Below are 27,620 nucleotides of genomic sequence, written 5' to 3'. Positions count from 1 at the left end.
TTGTTGTATTTATATAATACAACTGTGGATTCTGCAAATGTCAATTTTTCTTTTTTCTTACCAATCTTTATATCTTTTATTTCTTTATCTTGCCTTATCACTAGGACTTCCAGGTCAGTTTCAAATAGAGCTAACGATTGTTGTTTCCCTGAACTGAGGAGTCCAATGTTTAACATTTTGTCACCAAGTAAGATGTTAACGAGGTTTGTTTGTATTGTTGCTGTTTTCAGTCACTCAGTCGTGTACCCCATGGACGCAGCATGCCAGACTTCCCTGTCCTTCACCATCTCCTGGAGCTTGCTCAAACTCATGTCCGTTGAGTCAGTGATGCCATCCAACCATCTCATCTTCTATCATCCCCTTCTCTTCCTGCCTTCCATCTTTCCCAGCATCAGGAACTTTTCCAATGAGTTGGCTCTTCCCATCATGTGGTCAAAGTATTGGAGCTGTAGCCTCAGCATCAGTCCCTCCAATGATATTCAGGGTTGATTTCCTCTAGGATTGACTGGTTTGATCTCCTTGCAATCCAAGAGACTTGTTTGTTTTATTTAATTTTTGGCTGTGCTGGGTCTTTGCTGCTGCTCCAGCTTTTCTCTAGTTGCTGCAAACTGGGGCTATTCTCTAGTTTCAGTGTTTGGACTTCTCTTGCTGCAGAGCACAGGCTCCAGGTGCATGGGCTTCACTAGTTGTGGCTTCTAGGCTCTAGAGCAGAGGCTCAGTGGCACATGGGCTGAGTTGCTCCACCACATGTGGGATCTTCTCAGACCAGGGATGGAATCTGTGTCCCTTGCATTGGTAGGCAGATTCTTATCCACTGCACCACCAGGGAAGTCTGGTCAGGGTTGGTTCTTTTTTTTTAGATAGACTCCTTTTATTATATTATGAAATTCTCTTCTATTCCTAGGTAGCCAAGTCTTTTTTTTTTTCCTGGACCCATCAAAACATACAGAGGTGTAAGAATTACCTATAAAAGTGAGGAAACTACCTCTTCAGGAAAGAATGGAGTAGGAGTGAAAGGGTGGAACTCAGATTTCAGCTCTGAAGAGAACTGAACCATTTCTCTTGGTGAGAATTGTCAGGCTAGTCCACCTCTTTAGGGTACCTTCTACCTTTCAGCCACCCCTGCCTTGCCCCCAGGCTACCAGGTAATTCCAAGAGACTGCAAATTGCAAAAGGGGCACCTGTGCCAGTGACACCCATGAGCATAATGTTTCCCATTGGTGGTTCCAATGCAGTGTTAGAAGGTGGGATTCCAGTTTTGCTGAGGGAGGGATGCAAAAACTGACCAAGATTTTTCTTTTTTAATAATAAACTTACTTTTAAAAGAAGAGTCAGTTTCTAATTCTAGAGTGTTCCTAGCAGATTAATAAAACAAAGACTCAGTCACAGAGAAGAAAAAAAAAAATGCTTACAGAGGGGCCCAGGATCAGGGCATAGCTTGGTGGTGTGTCCCCAAGATCCAGTGGGGGCTAGATTTCCCAACCTCAGCACTACTGGCATTTGGGGCTAGATAATTCTTTGTTGTGGGAGACTGTACTGTGCATTTAGCAGAAACTCTAGCCTCTGCTCACTGGATTCCAACCCACCTTCAGCTTGAGACAGTCAAAAATGTCTCCAGGCATTACCCTACGTTTGGGAGAAGACAGGATCACCCAGTGAGAGTCACTGGCCTAGAGCTACGTACTTGTCTCCCGTCAGTGGTCAGACTTGACTCCAGAGAGTAGTAGAAGAGTCTGAGCTGCAGCTGGGAGGTGGGGCTAAAGGTTGAGACTGGGAACATTCCAGTCATACTCCCCATTCTCTTTTATGGGTATCTTGGAATATGGCTGTTTAAAATTTTTCCATTACCTCCCTTTCTTTCCCTTATTTGGTGAATTTGTTGTCAGCGCTATGGGATAGGGGAGGTTGTTTTCCTGACTGTTTCTCTTGGGAGGAGAGTCTCTTCTGTTCATTCAATCTGTGCTGACTTCCGGCAGGAAATGGCACTCAAGGAAAGTTTTGAATAAAAGGAAGATGCTGGTTTAGTCAGTGGAAACAGGAAGTTGTAGCCTGCCTCTTACAAGGCTTAGAAGAAAGTAAGAGGCAGAGAAAAAATTCACTTAACCGAAGTGGGAGGAGCAGAAGAGAGCCAGGTGGGAGTCGAGGAGGTATGGGGAGAGTTGAGGGGCGGATGGAGGCAACCAGGAAGACGTTGAGTCTCCTGGTGGGGTTGGCTATACAGGAAGAGAATAACAGCGCTATGCAGTAGGAACAGGGTCGGGCAGTAACTATGAGTCAAAGCTATTGTGGTTTGTTAATTATACTACTTTACAGTGTAACACTGTTCTAAAAATACTCTATTTAAATTAACACAATTTTATCACTATTTGTATTAAAAGCATATGCCTACATTACCGAATCCCCTTGAGTAAACAAAGAGAAAAGGAGAAAGCAAATGTAGCAAAATGTTAACAATGGATGAATCAGATGAAGGTTATCTGATATTCTTCTTGTAATTCTTCTGTAAGGTTGAAAATTTTAAAAATAAAAATTTGCATTATTTGGGGATAAAAGTCAATTTTTTAACTATGTTATATTTAAGGCTGGGTAGACGGAGGATCCTGGCAGGCTGCAGTCCAGGGGGTTGCTAAGAGTTGGACATGACTGAGCGACTTCATTTTCACTTTTCACTTTCCTGCATTGGAGGAGGAAATGGCAACCCACTCCGGTGTTCTTGCCTGGAGAATCCCAGGGATGGGGGAGCCTGGTGGGCTGCCGTCTATGGGATCGCACAGAGTCTGACACGACTGAAGTGACTTAGCAGCAGCAGCAGCAGGTCATCACGGGTATATGTTCATGAGTATGTGATGTGGCCTTACCCGTGTATTTGTTCTCTACAATATAGTAAAGTGATGACCAATACTGTCTCATGACCAGAATGATTTCCCATCATGAATTTATGTGTTCTCACAGTCTGATCAATTCTATCTGGAAGTCTCAGCTTTTTGCATCATTTGGACCAAACACATCCTCATAAGGCAGAACTACCTCTTAGCCTGTAGTTTTGCTGTCCATCTTTCATTCATTCAGTGAGTGTTTCTTGAGCACTTACAGGGCAATGCATTAAGTATTAAGAGAAATACAAATATAAATCAAATAGACATTCTGTTTTTAGATAATCTGATAATTTGGTATAAATTTAAAGTGAAAAGTGAAAGTGAAGTCGCTCAGTCGTGTCCGACTCTTTGCAACCCCATGGACTGTAGCTTACCAGGCTCCTCCATCCATGGGATTCTCCAGGCAAGAGTACTGGAGTGGGTTGCCATTTCCTTCTCCAGGGGATCTTCCCAACCCAGGGATTGAACCCGGGTTTCCCGCATTGTAGGCAGATGCTTTACCATCTGAGCCACCAGGGAAGTCCATAAATTTAAAACCTTGCACATAAATGATTTTTTGATTTTTTTTTCTAAGAAGCTCTGTTCCTTTTCTTTTTTTTAGTATAAATTTATTTATTTTAATTGGATGCTAATTACTTTACAATATTGTACTGGTTTTGCCATACATCAACATGAATCCGCCACGGGTGTACATGTGTTCCCCATCCTGAACCCCCCTCCCACCTCCCTTCCCGTACCATCCCTCTGGGTCATCCCAGTGCACCAGCCCCAAGCATCCTGTATCCTGCATTGAACCTGGACTGGCGATTCGTTTCATATATGATATTATACATGTTTCAATGCCATTCTCCCCATATAAATGATTTTAACACAGACAGAAAGTTACTGTTTTGTGTCAGGTCTTGAAGGAGGCCATGATTACTTCCTCTTGGAGGAAATGGTGTATGGCATATTCCTGGTGCATTTCTTCCACTCTGCCAAGGAGGAAAACTAGGGTTTAAGAGTTGAGCCTGTTGGTGGGATTGATGTGAAGAATGCTGCACTGGTTTGCTATTGCTTCATATAATCCATCACTTAGTGGCTGCAAAGAACCATCATTCGTTGTTCTTCCTGTGTCTGTGGGGATGTGGGGCACGGCTGATCTGGCCCAGGCTGGGGTGAGCAGCTCTGTATCAGATGCTGCAGCTGGATGGGAAAATGTGCTTCTCTCTGCAGTTGTGTGGATCCATGGGGATGGCTCTGCTTCATGTACCTCTCCTCCTCCTTGGACCAGCAAGCCAGCCAGGACATGTTTTTCTCAGGCAATGGCAGAGGTGTAAGAGGGCAAAGAGAAACATGTTTGCAAAGCCTAGGCTTAGAGCTCAAGTACTGCTACTTCGGCTCATATATCATTGGTCAGCAGGAGTTGCAGGGCTAGGCCCAAAGTCTTGGAGCATTAAGGGACACTTGGTGAGGCACTGGTAAGGGTATGGACGTAGGGAGAAGTGAAAAACTGATGCAATTGATAACATGTGCTTTGTGATTACATGAACAGTACATTCTGAGGACAAAGAATTTCAGTTTCTTTCCACATCGGATAAAAACTTAAAAAAAATAGACTCATATGGAAGAATGTCACGACTCATCCCTTTATTTATTTTGGCTGCATGGCATGTGGAATGCGGAATCTTGGTTTCCTGACCAGGGAGTGAACCCATGCCGCCTGCAGTGGAAGCATGGACTCAACCACTGAACCACTAGAGAAGTACCTGTTCATTCTTTTAAATATGCAGTCTGTGGTACTGGACAAGAAATCATGAGGTTAAACTCAGAACTGAAGATGATCTGGCACAGAGTGTAATGGGAAATTTGTACCTATTTACTTTTTTAGGCCTACCTGGGGCTATCTGTTGTCCACATTTTCCCTTGATATTTTAGGCCTCTACTTCTTGCATGCATTCTTCCTCTCAGCAGCAACCAGCCCTCTTCAACCTCCTGGCATCTTCATGCTTTTGCCCTTCCCATCAAAAGGATGTAGCAAACTCACTCACAGTCAGGCCTAAGGAACTGATAGGGATAAAATACAACCACTTCCAGGAGCATTTGTATTAGAACAGGAGACAAAAAAAAAAGGAATGGATCCATCATGGCCGAACTTCACCCAGCAGTGAAGAGTGTGGAGAAATGAAAGAGATGGGGTACCAAAGTGCTTGCCCAGTGACCTCAAAATCATACCCGAGAGGACTGTTTTTTCTTGTTGTTATTTTTTTGAGTTCGTGGGAACAAGGGTAGAGGTGCAGGAATAACTGAGAGTATAACTTTAATCACATATGTAGCATAAACAACATTAAAATATGTGCCTCAACAAGTCAATTGTCTTTCATAACTTTTTATAGTGTAATTGTTCTAATTCCTATCAAAGTTTGCGGTTACTGTATTTGAGAAACAAGTAAATAAATACAGCAGGCATCAGGCAGGAACTTTCTGAACTGTGTCAAGGTTAATAATAAGTAAAATGTTATAAGTAGAGACAAGACAGCAACAGCTGTGCAACATTCTTGGAAGCAAGGATTTCGATAGCATGAAGTCAGACAGTGAGCTCAGTTTTTGCTGCTACTCTGGTTGGACAGAGAGACCCTGTGGTAATTATAATACAACTACATTTCTCTTATAAAGTACTGTCTTACATTAAAAAAATATGATGTCTGCAGCTGGAAAATCAGGAGCAATGTTGGAAGAAGACCCAGATCAAACCTATGAGAATGTGCTGGCTGAGATTCAGTCTTTTGAGCTGCCCATTGAAGCTACTTTAAGGTAGGGCTCCTTTATATTTTGCTGTTTCTTCTTTGGTGGTGATAAAGTAGTCTTATTCATGTCTTTTATACTTTTCTCTATAACAATAAAAAATAATTTTTGAGAAATGATTGCAATTCTATATACACCTAATCTCGAAGTTTTATCCTTAGAGAAATGACGGTGAATAAATTATCCACATTGTTTGTATTATATTTGTTTCATGATTCATCACCACAAGGTTAAAAAATAGAAATGACTTTCAAGTGATCAAAAAGGGCTGCATGCCAACTCCAAATAGATATCCCATCTTATTTACATCAGGTTTCACTTGTTATCTCTAAAATACTGCTTAGTGAAAAATACAGAGAACAATTAGTCGTATCATTGAAACTCATTTATATTTGAGTGGATGTGGATGTGAGTTGTAGGAAAAAACACAGAATGCTTATTTGTGTTGTTGCTGCTCTTGGGTATATGGGGTGCTCTCGGATATGTATTTTTTATTTCTACAGAAGATTAAAAAATAGTTTCTTTGGTAAGATGAGGATTAATTTGCATAGTTCAAGGACAGAATTAAAATGAAAGACATATATCTCTGTGTTAAATGTGCAGTTTAAAAATTTTCATTCTTTTTGACTGCCTGCTTGTATCTGACACTTAACAGTATGGGAACAGGATGGCAATCTCTGACTGTGATAGTGACAGTCAATAAATATTTGTTGACTAATATTTGTAGATTAAGTGAAAGGATTTTTTTTTGGTGTTGTCTTTTTAGTCTCAGAAAGATCCAGGAGCAGATATGTTTAAATCTGAATTTAAATTTGATTTTGCATTAAATGTATCCTGAATCTTTCCAAAGGGCCTAGGTAGGGTTGGGGGTATTGGAAGCTATTGGTATTTATTGGTTGATTCTTGATCAATATGTAGGTACAGTAGAAAAATAATTACAACTCCATTTATAACTGTTACTTATACCTTCATTTTATCTGAGCATCATGGACATCCATGAATAAGGGCAGGTGTTTTTTATCCTATTCAACAGGTAGAAAAAAACCAAAGCTTTTCGCTAATGGGAAACTTGGTAATTTTTCCAAGTGGAACATACTTTATACTATACCAGCACCTTCTAAAACCTGTGCATCTGCCTGGTGGCTAGGTCAGAAGTCAAAGGGGAACACGAGAGGGGAATAAAGGGAGCCTGAAAAAGTGAAAGTGTTAGCTGTGACTGACTCTATGTGACCCCGTGGACTGTAGCCCACCAGGCTCCTCTGTCCATGAAATTCTCCAGGCAAGAATATTGGAGTAAGTAGCCTTTCCCTTCTCCAGGGGATCTTTCAGATCCAGGGTTTGAAGCCGGGTCTCTTGCATTGCAGGTGGACTCTTTACCATCTGAGGCACCAGGGAAGCCTGGACATGTGTTGATTACTGTGGCCTCTGCTGCCATTGTTGCTTCAGAGCCCTTAGTCTTCAACCCCTGATCCTCTCTACATCTCCCCTGGTCTCTCAGCCCTGGCCAATATCTACAGGCTTCATCCATTGATCCTCTCTACATCTCCCCTGGTCTCTCAGCCCTGGCCAATATCTACAGGCTTCATCCATCCTTGAAACTACCAGCTAGTCTTGCTGTGGTACTGGACCTGACTTCCTGTTTTGGTTCCTGGATGTGTCCTACCTTCTGTTCTGAGGGTAAATGTCCTGGGTCTTGTACTAGGTCTCCTAAAGGAAAGAGTCAGTTTAGATCTGCAGTCACAGCACTCTCCCATCATCGCAAGAGCAGACACTGCAAACATATTTCGTCCAGGTGTTGCCTGTCACCACCCGTGGACCTAGATTGCCCACTGTTAGCTTCACAAAGAGCTCTGACTACGGGACCTCATGGACTGTGGCCCATCAGGCTTCTCTATCCATGGGATTCTCCAGGCAAGAATACTGGAGTGGGTTGCCTTTTCTTCTGCAGGAGAGCTTTCCAACCCAGGGATCGAACCCATATCTCTTGCACTGCAGGTGGATTTTTACCATCTGAGCCGCCTTGTGTACTGGGTCTGGGTTGTGGCCTGCGGGATCATCAATCTCCGTTGTGGCATGCAGGATCTGTAGTTGCAGCATGTGCGATCTAGTCCCTGACCAGAGGTCGAACTCGGGCCCCCTGCATTGGGAACATAGAGTCTTAGCCACTGGACCACCAGGGAAGTCCCCCAACAAACCTTTAATTGAGACAATATTCACCAAAATTCCTTTTCCTAAACAACTGCTGTAATCATTGATGAGATGAAGACTTCTTGGGCTGGCATTTGCCTTTCAGCACTTCCCTATGTATGTTATTGATATTCCAATGTCAACTATTCTGGTCCACTCCTCTTACGGAACATGTCAGCTCATATGGCCAAATATGAGGGTTGGGAAATAAAGACAGGACTTCCATTTTGGCCAAACTGGAGTGTTTACTGTTTGATAATATGCCCTGAGATTTTCTTCCTTCTGGTTCTCATGGTTCCATTTCTTTATTAAATTGCACTCTTACTTCTGTCTGCCAAAATCCAGCCCATCTTGCAAGGCACAGCTCAAATATTCTTTCTTCTGTGAAGTCTCTCTGATTCATCAACCACAGGTGAGTGCTTCATCCTTTGAAGCCCCAAAGAATTCAGGGCATTTATTCTGACTCATTTGGGTGTATGTAGGCTCACATGTATTTTGTGCTATAACCATTTTCAGGCTAAAGATTCCTGAGGGCACTATATATTTATATCTTAGTATCCTCTGCAGAAGCTTCTACCATACTTGACACACAGTAGCTAGATAAATATTTGTTGAACTAATTTGTATGAGCTTCTGAGCTAATGATAGTCTTAACAAGACAAAGGAAAAAAGGTAGTCCAGAGAGAAAGTCATCATTTCAGGGAATACGAAAAGGCAGAAGTATTTGAATAGATTTGAATAGTTACAAGTTCTAAAGGCAGAGAGGGTGGAAAAAGAGTTTGGCTGGAGGGAGACTGACCAGGAGGGCTACTCTGACCTACTCACAGGACCTACTCTGAGGCTTTGTGGAGCGACAGTGAAGGGAAGGTTAGGATATTGAGAAGATGGGGCTGGGAATGCAGGGGAGAAACCTCGTACGTGGAAACTGAGGGAGAGAAAATACCCAAGAGCTCTCCTAGTTGTTCTTCCGTGTCACAAAAGAAAGGCATTTTCCCACAGACATTTTCTGTTTTAAAATCCCAAACTGTTAGTTAGCTTCATCTCCCTGCCCACCTTGTTTCTGAGGCCAGTGTTCAGATCAGGGTTAGATCAGGGGTTTGTTTCTCTAACAGGGTGAGCTCAGAGAGCTCAGGGATTCAAAACGCGTAGAAGAGTTCTACTAGCGTCATTTAGAAATGGCTCCACAGCCCTTCCTGTCACTCTCAGCCTCACCATCATCTGAGAGAATGGGTCTCCTCCACTGAGGAGTCGTGAGCGAGTTGCTGAGGTTGGGACTCAAGTCATCCAGCATTGTCAGTGGCCATCGTCTCTTCCACCTGCCCAGGCTTCCTTCCCCTACCTCCTGATTTCATACAAGGCTGCTCCAAGAGCAGGCTTCTCCAGGTGGCCCATCCTGTCTCCTGCCTGACCTCCCCACTGGGCTCTTGGGTCAGCTCCTTTGGTCTTCTTTCTGTTTTGGTGGAAAAGTGGAAAAGGATCAGATGATCCTGAGATCCTGTGTTTGTTTTCATCTATGTGTGAAATGAGACCACTGCCTGAAGTATTAAATTTAAAGGAGAGATGGTTTTAGGGGGAGCTGAGACATTATATTTTTCCATGGTTTATTTGTATTGCCAATGAAATACCCAATAAAGACATATCAGGTAGCTCTAATAATTGAATTGGTGGAGAAGCGGTATTTGATGTTAGACATGCAGACAGTGATTGAATTTCAAAGAAAAGAGAGAAATGTAAAGAAAGATCTACAGCTAGTGCCTGGGTTGCCCTAGCTTGGCTTTGCTTTGGGCATTCAAAATCTCCTGGCCGACAGATTCTTGGTAGGCTGAAACTCATGAGCAGATGGGGTCTGAAATTAGTTTTGCTGTCCTAATCCTTTTTGCCCTGGGCATTACTGTTTTTTATCATGTTACCACCATATGGTAATTTCCACTAGATTTTCTCATTTGGTTTTATGATTTTTACTCCAGTTCCTCCATTTGGCCTAGACATGCCCAGCTCCTTGCCAGCTGCTCCCTCTAGGGGGCGTGCGTGTCCCTGGTAGGCTTAATGGCTGTCTGGAGCCATGCTTTAAGAATCCACAAGACTAGTACTTTTTTGGGCCTTATCCAGTATTACCAGCTGCCTTGCACAAGCACAGTTAATAGTTTTCAACTAGTATATCAATTCCAGTGCATTGGTAGTGGTTATATGAATCCTCATGTTGAGGGTGGTTCTGGTAAAATAGTGCTGGTGGCTACGGTCTTAGGACAGCACAGTAGCAGGACCCTAACATATTTATGCTAGAACTTCCAGCTGCCAAGCCTCCCTCATTAGACCTGCCCCCACCATGGATATCCTCTCATAGCCTGGGCTCATGATGCCTCATGGGGTCCTGCATGTCTGTTGTTAGCCTCCTAGAACAGGTCCTAAAATTCTAACATGTCTGAACCGATTTGAGTTCAGAAATTTTTTGCAAGAGCTGAGACAGAGATAAAGAGATTGAAGAGAAGTGCAATGTTAGTGGGAGGTAGAAAAAGAGGAGGTATCCAAAGAAAGCCCTGCTGAGGGCTGGGAAAAATAGGAGGAAAAGAGAATTGTACATGATGACGTACCAGAAGAAATTTTTGCAATTGTTTTATGATAACATAATTGTTTTACACTTGTACTCACAGACTCTCTTTGGCTCTTTTCCAAAAGCTGAGCGTGGAGTTTTACCAGTTTAAGAGCAAACAGGATATTGTAGTTTCTTTGACTTTAATGTTTTTAAGAATGAAGATAACATGCTTTTAGGAAAGGAAATATTAAAGCAACAACAACAACAAAACACCAACAACCTAAACACAATAAAATCTTAGGATGACATACTAAAAAATATAACTGGTTATATTCAGCTGTAGAATTCTAGGATGCTCTTGCTGTTTTTATCTTCAGAAATGTAAGATTTCATAGAAATCTTATTTCATTAAATATATTGATTAAGATCAAGTATAACATTTATTAGTTGTTTGATTTTGGCCTTAGTTTCTAAAACTACAAAATGGGGATTATAATAAAACCTGTATCAAATGATTAATGTATATGAAGTGCTTAACACAAGACCAGCCTAGCACATTGTAAATGCTTGATAAATGTTAGCAATTATTATTATTATATTTAATTTACACTGGGATATACATTTCAGCATAATGTAATATATAACTTAGAGTGTTGAAGTAAATTAGCATTCATGACATTTTGAAATTCTGGGCAGGTGGGAAATACTGAATAATGTAAATTTTATTTTGGTTGCAAATATTTAAGGGAGAGAGGTATCCCTTTTTCAAAATCCTATTTACTAAGGCTTATATTTGATACTAATATAATATCATGACCTCATCTAATGTCTTATGGGAGTCGGGTAGTGTGCTGAATGTTGTGGATATAAAATAGAATCCAAAGAAGGGCCTAATTATGACTGAGGCCTGCTATGTCTGCAGCACCCCAGGATAGCTTGGGGTTCCTGATGACAGTGGGCTATGTAGTTGCCAAATTTTCACTGAATACTTAAATGATTCTGTTAGCTGCTTGATCTTCAGGGAAACACTAGAGAGAAGTTAAAATTTCTTTTTGTATTTTGAGAACAAAGTATTCCAAGCAGGGAGATAGTTTCATTTATTTACAGTTAAGTGAATTTATTTACAGTTAAATGAACTCTGGAGCCAGTTCAAATTTTGCCTCTATACTTATAGATAGAACTATTAGAAGGCTTATACAAGTTAGGCATTCAGTATATTTAATGTAGCAGCTCATACATGAGCCATACAATGCTCAGTCCTTCATTCAGTAAATAAATATCTATGGAGCATCTCCGATGTGGCAGACAGTGGTCAAGGATGGTCAGTAGTATTGTTGATACAGCAAATTCCCTGCCCTATCAGGAAATTCCCTGCTCCCAGGGAGCTGACATTTTAGTGAAGAGAGCTAAAAATAAATTAAAAACCAGTAATAAATTCTATGAAGAATAACAAATCAGGGTGAAGGATAGGGAGATCCAGGGATGCTATTTTACAAAAGTGGCCAGGGAGTAAATATCAGCTGTTATTATCATTTCATTACATTAGTTACATTTCTAAATCTTTTTTGCTGAGAGGAGAAAAAAAATAGGACAAGTGAGAGGAGAAGCAGAAAGGGCAACAGGCAATGAAGGAAAGCTAAATGAGGAAAGAGTGAGGAATGGAGATGTTGCACTGAACAGGATGAGGAATAATAATTAAAAAAACACACAACAATGAGGAGGAAAGAGAAGAGAAAATAGTTCATATTATAAGCCAGTGTTGGGGTTGTTGAGGAGAGATAAAAGAGAGAGAGAGTAGAATTCAGAGGAAATACTATTACTCTTTAATTGCTCAGTGGACTTTAAAATGTTTAGCTTTGCAATGAGCAAGTTAATGGTGCTTTCTGGACATCATTCTGAGGGCAGGACTAGTAACATAATTTACAGGACCAATGTGAAATGAAGATGGAGTCCCCCTTGTCCAGAGGATGGTGATGGCAGAGTATTAACCCAAGAGCAACTTCTTCAGCCCCACACGGATGAGCCAGCTCTGTCTGAAAGCTTAGCACAGATCCTGGCACACAGCAAGCTTTGAAGAAAAGCAACTGTTGAATGAAGAGAACCTGGGGCTAATTACTTTTGAACTTCTTTGAGGACCAGCCCATATTTCATAAAAACTGATTTTATTTGGCTTCAATTTCAGGTTTCCTTCTATTGTTCTCCCCTGTGGGATATGGAAGAGATTCCTGGACACAGTTTTGCAGCAGGAAGGAATCCTCCCAGACCTGGCAGGGCTTTGTTCACATTCTCTTGCACTTACAGACTGTGGCCACTTGGGGTCACTGTACCAAGGTAGACGCTGGAGGAACGCAGCTGTCAAGGCATTCTCCAAAGAGTGGCTAAAATGGAAGGCTTAATTGATTAGAGCCAATGAAGACTACCCTGTGTTCTGCATTTTGATAAAGTTCAGCAGTTATGTAGCAAAGGCTCTTAAACTCTTTAAGAAACATCTCAATGATAATAGCAAATTCTCAAGAGGTTAAAGATCAGGAAGTCTGATATGGGGTTCCTAGGAATGAGGAAGGGACTCTCTGTGGAGATATACCCTACCTCAGGAGACATGCTTTTACAACAATATAACACGAGAAGTAGTATTTGCATGTGGATTATTCATTTAACAAATAGTAACTGGGCTGGTGGTGAACAATACAGACATTGTCCCTGTGCCTGGAAATGAAGACAGACTCAACGATTTGTTTGCCACCATGGTGTGTGTCTCAGAAGATGAGCATCGTCTCCAAGGATGACAAAGAGGCACTTGACTTAGAAGCAAGATCCGGAGGGCTCACTAAAGTGGATCCAGAGCCAAGAGTCTAACCTAAAGACAAGGTCCTGGCTCCCTCTCCACAATAAGAACAACTTTCAGACAGTTTCCACCAATCAAGCATTCAGAGAAAAAATGAAGTTCAGGTTCAGAGAGCTCTGAAACAAAATTAGCCTATTTTGTTAATGATTAGGGAAAAAGGAACATTATTGTGTCTGTTTTTTATTTTTATTTTACCAAAGAGGAAGCTAAATTCTGGGCTTTTTGGTTGAATAACAAATGTCAGATAATCCTCACCTCCAATGCTTCATGTTGGATGAGCTCTGGACTAAACATTATACATATATTATCTTCTTTAATATAATAGATGGTGAAAGAAAGAAAGTGAGGTCACTCAGTCGTGTTCGACTCTCTGCGACCCCTTGGACTGTAGCCTACCAGGCTCCTCTGTCCATGGGATTTTCCAGGCAATAGTACCGGAGTGGATTACCTAATAGATGGTAAAGGATATATTATATTATGCAATGGTAAAGAATCTGCCTTCCAATGCAGGAGATGCAGGAAATGTGGGTTTGTCTCTAGGTTGCAAAGCTTCCCTGGAGGAGGAAATGGCAACCTACTCCAATATTCTTGCCTGGAGAATCCCATGGACAGAGAAGCCTGGCGGGCTATAGTCCGTGGGGTCACAAGGAATTGGATGCAGCTGAGCGACTAAGCACACACGAGCACATCTTCCTTAATCCCCACACCGCTTGGTAAGCCAGGGACTTTTATTGCTCCCAGTTCACACTTGAAGAAACTGAAGCAAAGACAAGTTAAGTCCTTTTACAGAGGGTCCCACATTTAGTAAGATATGAATTGGAATTTGAACCCATTTAAATGCCAGACCAGGGCAGCAACATTCTATAGCCTCCTTCTGAGGGAGGGGCTTTCCCGAGGTTGGTTATTAGTCTGTAGACAAGTGGCTCAAAGTATAAATTCTTAGTGACTAAGATTTTATTTACAGATTAAACCCTTACTTTGCTGATTAGTTTCCTACTGGACACAGAGTACGTCTCCTGCCCTGTCAGTCTTCCTGGTATCTTTTCCCTCCCAGGAGTCCTGAAGAGAAATTTTGGGTTTCTGGATTTCTGGAAATCAATGTCCACTGCTCCCCAAATAACTCACCAAACATGTGCAATCTTCCAATGTGCCCTACTATCCCCAGCCTCCTCAGACCAGACTGACAGTCATTTATTCCTTGGGTAAAACAATATCAGAACAGTCTTCTTATCTGACTTTTTTATTAACAGGAAAAGCAAGAACAGCTTATTAGCTCCATCTTCTCCAACTCACTAGCTATGTGGCCTTGGACAAGTGAGTTAATCTCTCTAAGTCTCAGTTTCTCCAAATTAAATTGGAAATAGCAAGAGTACCCCAAAGGCTGAAATTAGATTTTAGTAAAATTAGTACTACCTTATTTACCAATAAAATTATGAATTAGTAAGGGTTAAATTAGATAATATAAAAGGCTTAGAAAATAGTGCTCAGTAAATAGCTATTAAGATTATTTTGGTTTATAGCTGAAATTCTTTATTTCGGAGACTTAGAAATGTAGCCTTTACTTTTTAAAACATTTATTTATTTGGCTGCATCAGGCCTTAGTTGTGGTGTGTAGGCTCTCTGTGGTATCACACAGGGTCTTTCGTTGCATGGACTCTCCAGTTGTGACATCAGGGCTCAGTAGTTGCCACATGCAGACTTGGTTGCTCTGTGGCACATGGAATCTTAGTTCCCTGACCAGGAATCAAACTCACACCCCCTGCGCTGGAAGGCAGATTCTTATCCATTGACTGGACCACCAGAGAAGTCCCTAGATATGTAGCACTTTAGGCCTTTTTTCACATTAATGTGCATGTTATATCTATGTCCATAATTAAAATTTACATAGTGAGCTATTTAGGACATTAAACTTTAAATTCTTACCCAAAAACTTCAAGTACTAACAGATCTACCAGAAGTCATAGAGGGAACCAGCTAGAGCTGTTTTATAAGATGTGGTAAATGGACTTCCTTCCATCTTAACTTGAATTAAGGGGAAGAGACTGCTACTTAATGCTGAGGTAATCCCTATGGGCAGGTGTTGAAACAGGTCAGGAGTGAGGAGTATGTAAGTAGGGTTGGTTTCCCAGGGCAAGGGCATTTAGAGCTGGGTTTGGATAGATTGCATCAGGGTTGGAGAAGAGAAGAGGGGAAAGGTCTGGATAATGAACACTGTAAAGAAATGCCCCATTAGAAGCTGATTGCCAAATAAGAAGCTGGCTTCTGTCATATGTCCTACTCTCCTCACCTTGCTTTACTCTTTAGAGCAATGAATTCTGGTCCTGCTCATCATCTGAGCTAAGATAGCTTGCCTTTTCCTGCAGAGAGAACTGGCTCTCTGTTCTCTTTGTAGGACACCGTAAAATTTGTCCTCAGATCTTATGTTTGGTTTCAGGTTCAGTTTTCAAAAGGTTGATTTTCCCTCTCAAGAGCTGAACCTGCATCTCAGATGTGCTAACACTGGATGATGGTACCTCAGCAATTGAGGACTCAGTCTGCCAAGAAAAAAATTTGTTTCTTTTGTCTTACTACTCAATAAAAAGCAATTGGGGGAAGGGCCAAAATGCTGGGGTCTGGATACAGGGATTTGACTTGACCCAAGAGTAAAATTTTAAATAACCAGAGGAATGGGTGAAGTTTATGTATATATATAAACTATATACTCTCTAACAAAAGCCCGTAAGTATAGTTTCTTGCAGTGAAACTCTGATGGTGAACCTCAGGGAATTTGAGGTAACCTTTTCTGTTTGTGTTGCACATTTCTATCAAGGCAACTGAATATACCACATTATAAGATGTGATATTTAATGTCAACTGTATAAAGATCAAGTTTGAAGAAATTAACTTTTTACAATTTAATATTGTTCTAATTTCTAATTGTTACCAATAATGGATTAATTAAACTCTGGCCTTAGGCTCAGATCTGTTTGGAACCCTTTCTAAGTCATCCTGAACTCTTTTCAGTGGCTTCAGAACTTCAGCATTGTCTGGTTTTAAGACCCCTCCAGCTTTCTCTCAGCCACGTGCAGAACTCTAGGCGGAACTATAAGAAATTGGAAAGCTAAAACAAAAGGGGGGCATCTCTGAACTTAAGGACCTTAACATGATATGAAAGTGCTGGTGGACTTGGGAAATTTTTTTTTTCTGTATGTTTTCACAGCTTGAGGAAGTGAGATTTCCCAGGGAAGATATGGGTTCTCTTGTACTATCAAGACAGTGGAAATAGGGACTTCCCTGGCTGTTCAGTGGTTAAGAGACTCTGCCGGGGGTGTCAGTTAGATCTCTGATTAGGGAACTAAGATCCTACATGCCTCCCAGTATGGTTAAAAAAAAAAAAGACAGTGGAAACAGGCTTGTGATAGGGTTTCTTGGTAGAATAAACATATGGATGTAGCAGAGCTTTTTTGGTCTTTCAAGTTAGCCTGCACTGAAGTCAGCCATGTATTTCTGTTCTGTGTCAACAGTACAAAAACAAACAAAATTCAAATTATAAGAAAGAACCAATCAAAACAAGTGCTCACTATTAAAACAGTTGTTGGTAGAGTGGATAAATGGGCTAACTTCAACCTAGAGTTAGTGAGAAGGTTTTATGGATTAATTAAACTAAGCAACAGCAACAAGAAGGAATAGTGCTTGTTGCTGTTGCTTAGTAGCTAAGTTGTATCTGGCTCTTTTGTGACCCCCATGGACTATAGCCCACCAGACTCCTCTGTCCATGGAATTCTCTAGGCAAGAACAACTGGAGTGGGTAGCCATTTCTGTTTCCAGGGGATCTTCCTGACCCAGGGATCGAACCTGCATCTCCTGTATTGACAGGTGGATTCTTTACCCCTGAGCCACCTGATTCCTTAGGGAAATCTTTATGAAGGAGATTAAATTTGAGTTGAAATTTCCAAGGAGGACAGAAATTTCAGATTAATAGGAAGAAGGACATTTTTATATGTTAGTAAAGTTTATTGGGACCTTACTATGGTCCCAATAGGCAGAATAATGGTTCCCCCTAAATTTCCACAATCTAATCCTTGGAATCTGTAAATATATTACCTTACATGACAAAAGGGATATTGCATGTATGACTAATGTTAAGACCTTGAGATAGAAGATTCTCCAGAATTATAGTTGTGTCGAACCTAATGCCATGGGTCCTTAAAAGCAGAAAATCTTTTCTGGCCTAGGTCAGAGTCAGAGGGAAATATGACTATAGGAAAATGGTCAGAGAGATGCAAAATTTCTGACTTGAAGGACTGAGGAAGGGGGCCATGAGCCAAAGAATGTGGGCGGCCTCTGGAAGCTGAAATACATAAGCAAATAAATTCTCCCCTAGTGCCTCTGGAAAGAACACTGTTGTGCTGACACCTTATTTTTAGCCCAGTGAGACCCGTATTGGACTTCTAGCCTACAGAACCATAATAAATTTGAATTGTTTTAAGCTAAGTTCGTGATAATTTGTTACAGCAGTCATAGAAAGCTAACACAACATGGGACAGCAAAATGAGGTCATGACATGAGGAAAATGACTACCATGGTCATTTTCAGATGGGGAAACTTAACTATAAAGGGACTAGGTTCTGACAATGTCACCCAGCTGTAGAGTGAACGACTAGGGGATTAAATTGAGCACACCCGTCTTCGGAAGTCATGCTTTTAACTGTTCGGCAGGATTTTTGTAGGAGGAGGATGGAAGTAGTAAAAGCTTCTAGAAAAAGTTCTCTGGAGTGAGTTACACAGCTGTATAATAAAGAGCTTGGTTGACTCAAAGGGACATGCTGAGCTCTGGATTAACGGAGACCAGAATAGTTGTCCCTCAGGGCTAGGTTATGTACTCTCTTTCTGGTTAATCTTCCTCAGTCGCTGATTTGATCATGACAAACTGGTTTACTCAGCAGTCCCATAAACAAGACTCTTCCAAGCACCTGCTTGTCCTTCCCATCTCTCTGAAGCCCACTTCTCTCAAGGGCTTCCCCACTTCATCCCAGCCACAGCAACTTGGGGGCACTTGGGTTCAAGGACTTTGGCATGAAATCACACACTGCACTGGGTCTTTCTTGTATCTTTGCCATAAAATGTCTTCGTTTTACGTCATTTACTTTTTCTGGCGCTTATAATTTATTTCCAAGTAGACTGGCCTCTGTGAACTTTACGCGGGCAGGAACAGGAATCCACTCAGAGCGGTCGTCCTTGTTCGCCAGCTGGGTTCTTCTGGGTTCATTCCTAAAACAAATCTTACTCCCACATACCATTTTGCTTTTCTTGATTTTTCCTTTCTCTGACCCTCCACCACCCATGCCTCCTCGGTAAACATTCCCGTAGCCTTTATTGTCGACCTGCCTCATTACGAAATAATCCCAAGTGCTAGCACAGGGTCTGAACACAGAATACAGGGATCTATGCTTTTAAGCAGGGCCAATTACTAGACAGCAACTAGGGGGCCAGTACCGGGCGAGAGTTGGAGGTGGCCCGTTTCCACTCCGCACAGCGGCCGGCAGCACCTGGGCCTCCCCCAGGTGCGGGGACAGTGACCCGGTCGCGCGCCCGTGCGCGGCCTTCCACGCGCCCCAGCGCCGCCCGCCCCGCCCCTTTCCCCGCCTCCTCGCGCTCGCGCCACAGGTTGCTCGCCCCCGCGGTCTGCGCGGCGCCGCGCCTCGCCGGCTCCTCAGCTTCCAGCCAAGATGGCGGAGATCGGCGAAGGTCCGGGCACCGTCCCAGAGCACGAGCGGATCTTGCAGGAGATCCAGAGCACAGACACCGCCTGCGTGGGGCCCACCCTCCGGTAAAGCTCTCATCCTCTCGGGATCTCTGGCTGCCCTCTTCGGCCGCTCGTCAGGAGGCGGGCGAGTTTTCCGCCGTCGGCCGCGCGCGAAGCGGCCCGACAGGTGGTGCGCGAGGAGGCGGGCGGCCGGGCGGGGGCCGAGGCGCAGCGGGCCAGGACCTGAGCCCGGACCCGGGCGGGGCGGCACGGGCGACTGCACCTGTCCGCGCGGCCCGCCTCAGCCGCGGGAGCTGTCACTGCGCAGCTGGAGGGTGTGGCTGCCACGGTGCCTGTGACCCCGGGAGTCGAGGCACCGCCCCGTTTTCGACGCCCCGCCCCGCCCTGCCCCGGCCGGGGCCTGGGGTCTCGAGAACGCGCTTGGGGCTTCCCAGCTCGCGCGACGCTCCGGGGCTGAGGGCGGCTCCGCCTCGGGCGTGCCCGGGACGAAGGTGAAGTGCCGGCAGACGGCAGGACAGAGGTGCCGACTCGCGCGCAGGTGGAAACGCTGGCGCGCTGGGCTGCTGAGGGCGTGGGAGAATTGAAATTGAGCGGGAGTCGCCGGCACCATTCTCTGTACTCCCGCGCCGCCGGAGTGGGCGAGGAGGGAGCGTGGGCGGGAGGGGAGGAGCTGGCGCTCAGGAACGCGCTGATGTGACTGATCGTGACCGTGCGCTCGCCCGGCAAGCCTCTCTGGAGTCTGGGAAGCTTTTATTTATTTGCGAATGTTTAATTTTGCATGCATTTCCCCGTTTATTTTAAAAAGAATCTCCACCGTTTAAAAATAGTACAAGAACAATGACTATTCCAGACTATCTATTGCCCTAGTAAACCCAGGCACTCTAGTGATCCATTAGAGTGTTAGCCACTTTCTTCAAGAATGACTGCTCTTTAAATATAAGGCTTCATTTTTCGGTGTGATGATAATGAAATTATTATTCACTTAGGGAACTTGGGACTCACTGTGCTTTTGTCATTATGTGGACCTGTGGTTGTAGTGCAAAGTAAATCGACCTTGGCCTGAGACTACAGAGAACTGGATTCTTGGTTTACACTAGTCTTAGCACTGATGAAGTGTGCGGTCGTGGGCAAATCATTTAACTTCTCTGGACCTCGATTTTTTTATTTGTAGACAGGGGAGGGGTACGTGTTTAGATACCCAGAAAGCCCGGGAATTTAGAGACCTTGCCTATTTGTTCACTCCTGTATGCCTAAGCATGTAGTAGGTACATGATACATTTTTGTCACATGAAGGTCCCTCTATGATATAAATATGATTAGTGCATTTCCTTAATTTTTCAGTATAACACTTTTTATAAAAACTGCATTTACTAATGAAAGTTGAACTCATACATTTAAAGGAAGCTTTGTTTTCCTCACTGCATGGTGAAACTGAAGGAGTATAGTGTGTGGTATAGTTATTACAACAGTCCATTTTTGAAAATAGTATTGATTAGGAAAGAGGTGCTTCTTCTTGAGAAAATGTACTAGGCGGGATCATTGAAAGCAGGTGAAATTAATTTAGAAGAAAAATTTTAACTACAGCTGACTTGAACAATATGGATTTGAACTGTGTGAATTCATTTATACCTGTAATTTTTTTTTAATTTTATTTTATTTTTAAACTTTACATAATTGTATTAGTTTTGCCAAATATCAAAATGAATCCGCCACAGGTATACATGTGTTCCCCATCCTGAACCCTCCTCCCTCCTCCCTCCCCATACCATCCCTCTGGGTCATCCCGGTGCACTAGCCGCAAGCATCCAGTATCGTGCATCGAACCTGGACTGGCATCTCATTTCATACATATACAGTGGTAAAGAATCTGCCTGCCAATGCAGGAGACGCAAGAGACTCGGTTGAGGAAGATCCTGGGTCTAAATGATCCCCGAGAAGGAAATGACAGCACACTCCAGTATTCTTGCTTGGGAAATCCCGTGGACAGAGGAGCCTGGTGGGCTACAGTCTATGGGGTCACAGAAGAGTCAGACACAACTTAGTGACTAAACAGCAACAACTCTGGGAACTTCTGTACTCTCACCGCTGGGGGAGGAGTTGGGGGCCCGGTTGACCCCTGGTGTGGGGAACTAAGATCCGGAAAGCCTCGTGGCTCGGCCAAATAGAAAAAATACATGCTTAACGTATTTTTGTGATACTACAGGATCCGCAGTTGGTTGCGTCTGGAAATGCCGAACCTGGGGTATAGAAGAACCCATTGTATGGACAATAAGTTATATGTGGATTTTTCACTTCATGAAAGGTCCTCGGCCCGATCCCCTCATTGTTTCAGGGTCAACTGTACACTGAGATTTTTGTAACACAGATAGAATATATGTATTGGTGGTGGTATCATTCTGTTTCGCTGGTGACATTTGTATCACCTACTCACTTTGTTGAAACCCACACTCTTTTCTTTAGTGAACTACACTGACTCATACTTACTCTATATATACTCTTGTCATCTCTCATTTGCAAGCAGGCCCTGCACACACCCGTGGAAGGCACTGCTAGCAGTCCTTTCTCTTGAACAGAGTTTAAGCCAATGCTTTTTTATTCCTGAGGTTTCACTGAGTGAAATGCTAACACTAAAATTAAAAAAAAAACTTATTATGGGAAAATTTAAATGTTTCAAGAAGGTAAAAAAAAAAAAAAAAGAAAAATGTAGGGAATTCCATGGTGGTCTGGTGCTTAGGACTGTGTGCTTTCACTGCTGGGCCAGGTTCAGTCCCTGGTCAGGGAACTTAGACCCTGCAAGCCTCTAAGTGCAGCCAAAAATAAAAATAAAGATTAAAAAGACTGACCATACGACGTGTTGGTGAAGTTGTGAAACAACTCGCATTCTGTGTATACTGCAGTGGGAATATCATAGATGCTGTTTTTCAGGTTGAGGTTATTCCCTTCTAGTTTGTCAAGTGTTTTGACTATGAAGGAGTGTTGAATTTTTCTGATGCTTTTTCTGCACCCATTGAGATGATCATGTGGATTTTGTTCCTTATCGTATCACAGTGGTGTTTTATATTAATTGATTTTCAGATATAAATCAACCTTCCATTTTTGGAATTAATCCCACTTGGTCATAGTGTATAATCATTTTTTATATGTTCAGTTCAGTCGCTCAGTCGTGTCCGACTCTTTGTGACCCCATGAATCACAGCACGCCAGGCCTCCCTGTCCATCACCAACTCCCGGAGTTTACTCAAACTCATGTCCATTGAGTCGGTGATGCCATCCAGCCATCTCATCCTCTATCATCCCCTTCTGCCCCCAATACCTCCCAGGATCAGGGTCTTTTCCAATGAGTCAACTCTTTGCATGAGGTGGCCAAAGTATTGTAGTTTCAGCTTTAGCATCAGTCCTTCCAATGAACACCCAGGACTGATTTCCTTTAGAATGGACTGGTTGGGTCTCCTTGCAGTCCAAGGGGCTCTCAAGAGTCTTCTCAGATTCCATTTGTTAGTATCTTGTTTAGGATTTTTGCATGTATATTCATAAGAGCTATTTGTCTTTTATTTTCTGGTGACGTCTTTGGTTTTGGTATGAGAGTAATACCTTATTATTGGTTAGTGTTCCTCAATTGAGATGAATTGTATTTTTATTTCTCTATTTACGTGGTGTACCATATTTATGTATATATGTGTGTAATGTTGAATCACTCTTACATTCCTGTAATAAATCCCATATGGTCATGGAGTATAATCTTTTTAACATGTTGGATTCAGCTTGCTAATATTTTATTGAGTGTTTTTACATCTGTATTCACAGGGGATATTGGCACCTAGTTTTCTTTTTTTGTGATGTCTTTAGCTGGCTTTGATAGAGTAAAGCTGGCCTGATAGAATGAGTGAGGAGTGTCCCTATTCTCCCACTTTTTGGAAGACTTTGTGTAGGAATAGTGTTAATTTTTCTTTAAATAGATGGTAGAATTTGTCACTAAAACCATCTAGCTTTTCTTTCTTGGAAGGTTTCTGATTATTGATCAGTCTCTTGTTATAACAAGTCTGTTTTGATTTTCTATTCTTAACTGCATCAGTTTTGGTAGTTTGTGTCATTTTAGAAATTTGTACATTTTGTCTAGGTTATCAGGTTGTTAGTATAAAATGGTTCATGTGTGTGTGTGCTCAGTCTGAGTCTTTTGTGACCCCATGGACTGTAGCCCACCAGTCTCCTCTGTCCATGGGATTTCCCAGGCAAGAATACTGAAGTGGGTTGCCATTTCCTTCTCCAGGAGATCTTCCTGACTCAGGGGTCAAATCCACATTTCTTGCTTGCCAGGCAGATTCTTTAACACTGAGCCACCTAGGAATCACAGAATTGTTCATAGCATCCCCTTATAACCTTTTTTATTTCTGTAAGACTGGTGGTACTGACTTTTCTTTTACTCTTTTCTATTAATTTTTTTTGGCTGTGAGAGACTTAGTTGTGGCATATGGAATCTAGTTCCCTGACTAGGGACTGAACCTGGGCCTCTTGCATTGGGAATCAGAGTCTTAACCACTGGACCATCAGGAAAGTCCCTCTTTTACTCTTGATTTTAGTAATTTGTGTCTCTCTTTTTCTTAGTCAGTCCAGTTAAAAGTTTGTCAATTTTATAAACTTTAACATGATGTCATAAGTTTTGGTATTGTGTGTTTTCGTTTTTATTCATTTCAAAGTATTTTTTAAATTTCCTTTGTGATTTGTTCTTTGAGTCATTGGTTATTTATGTATGTATGTATTTAAGTATGTTGTTAAATTTCAACATATTTGTGAATTTCTCAAATGCCTTTCTGTTACTAATGCGTAATTTCATTGTATTTGGTCAGAGATCATATTTTGTATGATTTCAATCCTTTTAAATTCTCTGAGGCTTGTTTTATGGCCTAACGTGGTCTGTCCTGGAGAATGTTACATGTTCACTTCAGAAGAATGTGTATACTGATGTTATTGGGTGGAAGATGCTATAGATGTCTCTTAGGTCTCATTAGGTTATAGTTGTTCAGGTCTTCTACTTTCCTTTTGATCGTCTACTTGTTGTTCTGCCCATTATTGGGCAATGGGTAGTTTTTGCTTCATGTATTTTGGGCTCTGTTTTTAGGTGCATGTGTTTGCTCAGTGTGTCTGACTCTTTGTGCTCCTTTGGACTGTAGCCCACCAGGCTCCTCTGTCCATGGGGATTTTCACACAAGAATATTGGAGTAGGTTGCCATTTCCTTCCTCAGGGGAACTTCCCTACCCAGGGATCATACCTGCATCTCCTGAGTCTCCTGCATTGCAGGTAGATTCTTTACTGCTGAGGCATTGGGGAAGCCCATAAATGTGTATTTGTTGTTCTTCAGTCGCCCATTTGTGTCTGATGCTTCGAGGACTGCAGCATGCCAGGCTTCCCTGTCCTTCACCATCTCCCTGAGCTTGCTCAAACTCGTATCCATTGAGTCAGTGATACCATCCAACCATCTCATCCTCTGTTGCCCCCTTCTCCTCCTGCCTTCAGTCTTTCCCAGCACCAGGGTCTTTTCTAAGGAGTCAGTTCTTTGCATCAGGTGGCCAAGTATTGGATCTTCAGCTTTAGCATCAGTCCTTCTAATGAATATTCAGAGTTTGTTTCCTTCAGGATTGACTGGTTTGATCTCCTTGCAGTCCAGGGGACTCACAAGGGTGTTCTTCAACACCACAGTTCAAAGGTATCAGTTCTTCAGTGCTCAGTCTTCTTTATGGTCCAACTGTCACATCCATACGTGACTATTGGAAAAACCATAGCCTTGACTAGACAGACCTTTGTTGACAAAGTAATGTCTCTGCTTTTTAATATGCTGTCTAGGTTTGTCATAACTTTTCTTTCAAGGAGAAAGTGTCTTAATTTCATGGCTGCAGTCACCATTCAGAGTGATTTTGGAGCCCAAGAAAATAAAGTATGTCACTGTTTCCATTATTTCCCCATCTATTTGCCATGTAGTGATGGGACTGGATGCCATGATCTTAGTTTTTTTAATGTTTAGTTTTAAGCCAACTTTTTCACTCTCCTCTTTCATCAAGAGGCTCTTTAGCTCCTCTTTGCTTTCTGCCATGGGTTGGTATCATCTGCATATCTGAGGTTATTGGTATTCCTCCTGGCAATCTTGATTCAGCTTGTGCTTTATCCAGCCCGGCATTTCACATGATGTATTCTGCATATAAGTTAAATAAGCAGGGTGACAATATACACTCTTGATGTACTCCTTTCCTAGCTTGGAACCAGTTCATTGTTCCATGTCTGTTCCATGTCTAATTGTTACTTCTTGATCTGCATACAGGTTACTCAGGAGGCAGGTCAGGTGGTCTGGTATTCCCATCTCTTTAAGAATTTTATACAGTTTGTTGTGATTCACACAGTCAAAGGATTTAGCATAGTCAATGAAGTAGATGTTTTTCTGGAATTCCCTTGCTTTTTCTATAATCCAGCGGATGTTGGCAATTTGATCTCTGGTTCCTCTGCCTTTTCTAAATCCAGAGTGAACATCTGGAAGTTCTTTGTTCACATACTGTTAAAGCCTAGCTTGGAGAATTTTGAGCATTACTTTACTAGCGTGTGAGATGAGTGCAATTGTGTGGTAGTTTGAGCATTCTTTGGCATTGCCTTTCTTTGGGATTGGAATGAAAACAGACCTTTTCCAGTCCTGTGGCCACTGCTGAGTTTTTCAAATTTGTTGGCATATTGAATGCATCACTTTCACAGCATCATCTTTTAGGATTTGAAATAGCTCAACTGGAATTCCATCACCTCCACTAGCTTTGTTCATAGTGATACTTGTTATATATTTTTGATTGATTGACTGTTTTACATTATAAAATGTTCCTCTTTATCTCTACACTTATTTTATTTTTTAAATTGCTTTTTAAAGTCTGTATTGAATTTGTTACAGTGTTTCTTCTGTTTTTTTTATGTTTTGTTTTGTTTTGGCCCTGAGGCATGTGGGATTTTAGCTACCAGACCAGGGATTGAACCCTCACCCCCTGCATTGGAAGGTGAAGTCTTAACCAGTGGACAACCAGGAAAGTCTTCTAGACTTGTTTTTAAGTTTGTTTTGTCTGATATTAGTAAATCTACTCTAGCTTTCTTTTGGTTGCTCTTTGTATGGTATGTCTCTTTTTATCTTTTTACTTTCAACCTAGTTTTGTCCTTGAATCCAAAGTATATCTCCTATAGATAGCATATTGTTGGAGCATGTTGTTTATCCAGTTTCATAACCTGACTTTTTAAAAATATAACTTTATTTATTTTATTATTTTTGACTGCTGGATCTTCGTTGCCCCACAGGCTTTTCTCTAGTTGTGGCAAGTGAGGGCTCCTCTCTAGTTGTAAGTGTGCAGCCGCTCACTGTGGTGGCTTCTCTTGTTGCAGAGCACAGGCTCTAGGGCGTGTGTGGGCTCAGCAGTTGCAGTTCTGGGCTCTAGAGCACAGGCTCCGTGGCTGTGGCACATGGGCATAGTTGCTCCACAGCACGTAGGATCTTCCTGGGTTAGGGATTGAACCCATGTCTCCTGCATTGGCAGGTGGATTCTTTATCACTGAATTACCAAGGAAGCCCATAATCTCTAACTTTTGTCTGTACTATTTCATCTATTCATGTTGAATGTTAATATTTATATAGTTGGATTTGTATCTGTCATTTTACTTTTTGTTTACTGTATGTCTTTTTTTTTTTTTTTTTTTTTGCTGCTCTGTTCCTTTTTTTCTATTTTTTGTTAAGTGAATATTTTATAGTGTAATATTTTAGTTACTTTAATGATTTTTTCCAGTATTTAAAAAATTGATTTCTTAGTGGTTGCTCTCAGAATGAGTTTCAGATTAATTCTAAATTAATTACAGTGAGATTCAGAACTATTCTATATAGAAGGCCTTCTTCAATGAACAATGAGTAAAAATAGAGGAAAACAATAGAAGAGGAAAGACCAGAGATCCTTTCAGGAAAATTGGAAATACCAAGGGAACATTTCATGTAAAGATGGGCACAATAAAGGACAGAAATGGTTGAGACCTAGTAGAAACAGAAGAGATCAAGAAGAGATGGAAAGAATACACAGAGGAACTGTACAAAAAAGATCTTAATGAACCAGATAACTGTGATGGTATGGTCAGTCACCCAGAGCCAGACATTCTGAAGTGTGGAGTCACGTGGGCCTTAGGAAACATTACTGTCAATAAAACTAGTGGATGCAATGGAATTTCAGTGGAGCTATTCAAAACTCTAAAAGATGATGCTGTCAAAGTGTTGCACTCAATATGTCAGCAAATCTGGAAGACCCAGCAGTGGCCACAGGACTGGAAAAAGTCAATTCTCATCCCAGTTCCCAAGAAAGCATTACTTAAGGATGTTCAAACCATCAGACAGTTGCACTTGTCTCCCATGCCAGTAAAGTCATGCTTAAAATCTTGCATGCTAGGCTTCAGCACTATATGAACCGAGAACCTTGAGATGGCCCATCTGGGTTTAGAAAAGGCAGAGGAACCAGAGATCAAATTGCCAACACTTTCTGGATCACAGAAAGCAATGGAATTCCAGAAAAACATCTACCTCTGTTTCAGTTATGCTAAAACCTTTGACCGTGTGGATCATAACAAACTGTGGAAAGCTCTTAAAGAGATGGGTA

At 42.0% G+C, this 27,620-nt stretch overlaps 1 protein-coding gene across 5 annotated transcripts in view; it reads left to right on the top strand.

Moving 5' to 3' along the window:
* Nucleotides 1-5,473: 5,473 nt before the first annotated feature.
* Nucleotides 5,474-27,620, top strand: part of EXOC6 (exocyst complex component 6) — a 189,916-nt gene continuing 167,769 nt past the window's right edge. The window contains exon 1 of one of the 5 annotated variants that reach the window (XM_027529582.1): nucleotides 5,474-5,669. In XM_027529582.1, the coding sequence (XP_027385383.1) occupies nucleotides 5,554-5,669 (116 nt within the window). In that variant the 5' untranslated portion in view covers nucleotides 5,474-5,553. Of the gene's footprint in view, nucleotides 5,670-18,895; nucleotides 19,035-19,332; nucleotides 19,510-27,620 lie in introns of those variants that run through there. The other 4 variants (XM_027529584.1, XM_027529583.1, XM_027529585.1 and 1 more) reach the window with 4 other exon arrangements.

The sequence above is a fragment of the Bos indicus x Bos taurus genome, chromosome 26, assembly GCF_003369695.1.
Source record: "Bos indicus x Bos taurus breed Angus x Brahman F1 hybrid chromosome 26, Bos_hybrid_MaternalHap_v2.0, whole genome shotgun sequence".
Taxonomy (NCBI): domain Eukaryota; kingdom Metazoa; phylum Chordata; class Mammalia; order Artiodactyla; family Bovidae; genus Bos; species Bos indicus x Bos taurus.
Note: the sequence above shows the minus strand (reverse complement) of the source record. Positions and strands in the feature narration are given on the sequence as shown.